General features: G+C 49.5%; 1 protein-coding gene across 1 annotated transcript; it reads left to right on the top strand.

Annotated features, from left to right (window-relative positions):
* The first annotated feature begins 389 nt into the window (after positions 1 to 389).
* On the top strand, positions 390 to 2,138 carry LOC135387374 (uncharacterized). Its single transcript, XM_064616597.1, has 2 exons — positions 390 to 534; positions 1,045 to 2,138. The coding sequence occupies exons 1-2, from the start codon at positions 429 to 431 to the stop codon at positions 1,719 to 1,721; spliced, it is 783 nt and encodes a 260-aa protein (XP_064472667.1). The 5' UTR covers positions 390 to 428; the 3' UTR covers positions 1,722 to 2,138.
* Positions 2,139 to 4,378: the final 2,240 nt, after the last annotated feature.

Below are 4,378 nucleotides of genomic sequence, written 5' to 3'. Positions count from 1 at the left end.
GGGGGAATGTAACAGGGCATTAGAAGCGCTTGGTTGAACATGATCTCTTCTTTTGTTTAATTTGCCATAGCGTGTCAAGTTTCCACCCAAATAGACACACTTCTAGAGGTAACACGCTACGTCTATGTGAGGGTGAACACCATACCCCGCGTATTTGCACAACGCTTTTTTCTCCACATTAGTGCCCTTTGGGGTGCCTCCTCCTTCTCTGTACCCTGTGCGTGCAGCTTGCCCTACGTGTTTTATACCCCGTTACAAGTTCACGACTTATCACATAACAGCTCAACAATGGGCAACATGAAGTGTGGAGCTAGACGAAGGCGACGTTGACGTCGACAGAACGGCTATACGGCTTTTGTCTTCAGCGTGAACGAAAACGCTTAACACAGACAGCAGAGAAGACGACGAAGTGGCGCATAGCACTGGCCATGGAAGGGCGTTATTCCCCTCCAGCCGTTCCAAGGGTCAAAATGGCACTATGGGTTCGACATATCGGCGGTTTATTCTGGTCTTTCTTGACATGGATCTTTCCAAGTAAGGTACACGCGCACTCAACAGTAAAAAACGTCACGCATTTCTCATTTGATCTCCTCTGATCTGTCTGATCTCCTGCCGATCGGAACAGTTCAGATCGTTAGGCTTGTTGGCTGCTCGTGAGTTCCCAGCTTGCTCGGACTGTTAAGCGTACCAACCGTATTCGGTGTCCGAGCAAAACCACAAAAGTCATCCCCGGTCAGTAGTTTAGTTCACCCAAAGTCTACTATATGCACACGCAGTCTGTCGCACTGCACTTTCTCTTCTGCTGCTGATGCTATAATATTTAGCCCCAACTTTTGTTGTAGTCGCGTTGTTTGACTGATGCGCTGCTAATCCCTTAAACTTATCAACTCGACGATAAGGAACCTCGTTTCCCTCTGGAGCATTCGCTAATTTCTTGTATAGTCGTCAAACAACACGCTTCACTATCCTCAAATTGTCCCTTATACTCTCGACTCGCTTTTTATCGAAGACCACTACTTCATCGAGCATGATCTTTTTCGACAGATCTCTTCGCGTATCAAGAGTTGAAAGAAGAAATGTATGAAATGGGACCGGGGGTGGAGATACCGGAAGAGATGTTGCCGCAGAACCTGCCAGGACCCTATGACGAGACCCCACCACCATCTCCCTTGTTGGCGTACCCGAAGTCTAACGCGCCGCCGCCTTCGCCAACTTTGCAGAAAAGCTCGGAATGCAACATCGAGCCAAGTAACGACGGCAGGAAGGACACAGAGTTACTCGAACCCAGCAGCGGCGACAGTGAAGAACCGGACCGCAGGGACCAGCTGTCGGATTCGTCCACGTGCACGCTCCCAGTGTCCGTCTCGGACGCGGAGGCAGCACGAGGCGATGCTGTTGCACCTCACGGCGTAGCAAAGCGCAAGCCACAGGGCATCGTGAGTGCTCCGGTGCATAGAGGCTGCGGTACCAACAAGTTGCGCCACATTGGATGCCAGAGCCCTAAAGGTGTATTGGCTGCTAGACCACCATTTCAGCCGAATTTGTCTCCTCGTTCTGTCAGCCGGTCAGGACGGTTGCAGTCATGTGAAAGATTGACCCCGTCGCCGACGCCGTCCGCCACTCTGCAGCACCGCGCTGCGGGTGTGATAAGACGCAGGTTAGAGGGTTCAGGTGAACCTGTAGCAATGGTGAAACAGCAGACGCCTCAGCGGTGGAAGTAAACTGTTCATACTGGAACATGATTCGTGTCTTACAACCTTCCTTGAAAACGAATGTTTTTGTTGATTTCGTGGAAGCGTTTATTCAAGAAAACATTACTCTGATAAGTGTTAAGAAATGAAATTCGATTCCATCGCGGATGCAAGTTTATAATCGCGATACCAATTCGTCTGGATCACATGAAACTTCACATCACGTTTTAACAGGTTTTCCGTTCAAAAGGATGACGTTGCGTTTGTGACATCCGGTAGTTTCACCGAACTTGAATGTGCAACAGCATACTAATAATGTGAACGTGTATGAAGTGTATAATTGTTCCCTATTAGCGGCACATCTTACATCTGATGTACCTAAGTGCATAATTGTACTACTGTATTGTTGAATGCAACTAAGATGAGTAAAATTTAACAGTCTCCGCACTATGTCCTATAGCTGGACTTTTCTGACTTGGCTGAGCTTCTGGGCGCGTCTGTTGTCAAGGTAAAGACGTTAAGCCCGTCGCGCAGGGGACGGGACGGGAGTGCGGCTCGTCCTGTGGTTTGCAATAAGCACTTGCTGGCGTGTTCTACTGGGTGGTTGTCTCTGGTCTGCTCTATCAGTCTTTCTCTTAGGCTCGATCACGACATAGTGGGCAGAATGGGATACCTAGCGTGGCCATCTACTGCTGACCCGCACATTTCTCAACCGACGATATGACTCGCCACGGTGGAACCGCCGCGACATCCTTCAAACCTTTTGCAGTGGCCCTTTCCGACAGCTTCGACTACCGACAGCCGGAAACATCGAAGCGCTACCTGGCTAGATGAGCGCGGTACTGAGTCATATTATGGGGCTGCACGGCTGCACAAGCAGTATGCGAAGACCCAGGTCGATACTTTCCTCTATTCATTGGGCAGTGAAGCTGAATATATTCTATTGTCGACGCGGCTCAGCGACGGAGAGACGAAGATTTACGAAAAAAGTGACGACAGCCTTTGACTGGTGGTGGTGATGAAACAGCTCGCTGTTGTCGGCCTCAGAGGTGGGCAACGTCACGACTAACGCTCTGGGGGAATGTGCCTCCTGTGCCGACTTCTAAGGGAATTGGGCTGACATATGTCTGTGAGCGTCTGAGGAAAACGCAGGAAGAAAACCAGACACCACAGCCGGCACCGGGATTCGAGCCCGGGTACCTCCCGGTCTCGACGTGGCATGGCGAGCACGCTAACCACTCAGCCAAGCGAAGCTGGTACTACTATGTATGTGCCTTTGACTACCTTTGGCTACTATTTTGAGTACTATTACGTCCCTCGTAGGAACGTGATCTACGACGGTTGAATCTGCGCAGCCAAGTGGAACACAAGACTGTCGAAGGATTTATAAAATGCTTCACGGACTAACGGATACCGGCGATTTTGGAGCTCTTGGAGATTAACTGATCAGCGACAAGCTAGTGACTGGGCTTCGAGTCCGGACGCTAAGAGGAAGGCGAGAGATGGGTACGGTGGATACGGACATCACCATGGAGAAAGCAGTGAACGTGGCCCGTAACTCGCAAACAGCGAAGAGCCTCCAAGAGGTTATCCCAGACAATAGCTCCACTGATAAGACTGAACTCGACACTGTGACAACTGCGAAGCTCCGCGTGACGCAGTCCCTGCATGGACTAAGATTACCGGCCAAGTTCACCACTTGTTGCAGCCGTGGAGGCAACAGCCTCCGGACACAGTCAGGCCTCTGCAAATGGTGTGGAAACTTGCAGCTTCATCAAGGGCACAATGTCTCGCTAAAAGAAAACTCTAGAACGTGTGCGAGAAGAAGGGCCATTTTGCTAACCATTTGTAAATCTACGAAGTTTAACGCCCAGGTGAACGAACCACAGGCCGTAGGCCCCACCGTCAACGTCGGGTCAGGAAGGAGACCGTCGAATCAGACCGTCTGACCTGATGTTTATCGTAGCCGAGACGAATGATAAACAAGTGAGTTTCGAGATTGACATCGGCATCGACGTAATGTGTGTAATGTAATGTAATGTAATGTAATGGGATGGGATGGAATGTAATGGAATGTAAATGTAAAAATAAATACACTTCGCAAGGTCAAGGTTTACAAAAACCGGGACCCAATTAGAGGTTTTCGTTATCTACAGCTTGCGAAACGCTCTACTTGGAAAGCAGGTCATACGGGCGCTAGATGTCCTGCTCCAGGTGCTCTCGCGCGCAGATCAGTGAGTCAGATCGCACGGTCAGAAAGATGATTATGTGACGTCGAAATACCCAGGAGTACCGAGCTCAATAAAGAAATAGTCCGTCTGCGAACACTCACTACTTTTATCAATCCACTGCACACTAAACGTTTTTACACCCTTTCCAGTGTAAAAATGGTGTTTGATAACTCACACCTATTTGGGTGTAAAGTCTGTAGGGTGTAAGCAGTTACACCCCCTAGAACGGTGTACCTGGTTCGTCCCATTAATGACCACTGGGAACGTACTAGACAGGGTTTCCCAAGGAAAGTGGCAGATCCCAATGGGAAACTAACGGAAACCTGAGGCTATACTTGTGGTACTTGAGTTACATACAGGTGCACGTCAACAGTAACACCTGTTTAACTCTGGTACCATAAATATATCGCGTCAGGTTTCTGTGTATCGCTCTCTTAGGCACTGGTCCACTTTCCC

This window comes from Ornithodoros turicata, chromosome 3 (genome assembly GCF_037126465.1).
Source record: "Ornithodoros turicata isolate Travis chromosome 3, ASM3712646v1, whole genome shotgun sequence".
In the NCBI taxonomy this organism is placed as follows: Eukaryota; Metazoa; Arthropoda; class Arachnida; order Ixodida; family Argasidae; genus Ornithodoros; species Ornithodoros turicata.
The sequence above is the reverse complement of the archived record's forward strand: the minus strand, read 5'-3'. Positions and strand labels throughout refer to the sequence as shown.

What these genes read in the sequence shown, in the direction of transcription:
- LOC135387374 (XM_064616597.1), top strand. Translation starts at nt 429, where the DNA reads ATGGAAGGGCGTTATTCCCCTCCAGCCGTTCCAAGGGTCAAAATGGCA. An exon ending in CTTGACATGGATCTTTCCAA is followed by an intron (nt 535 to 1,044) that starts GTAAGGTACACG and finishes CTTTTTCGACAG; the next exon opens with ATCTCTTCGCGTATCAAGAG.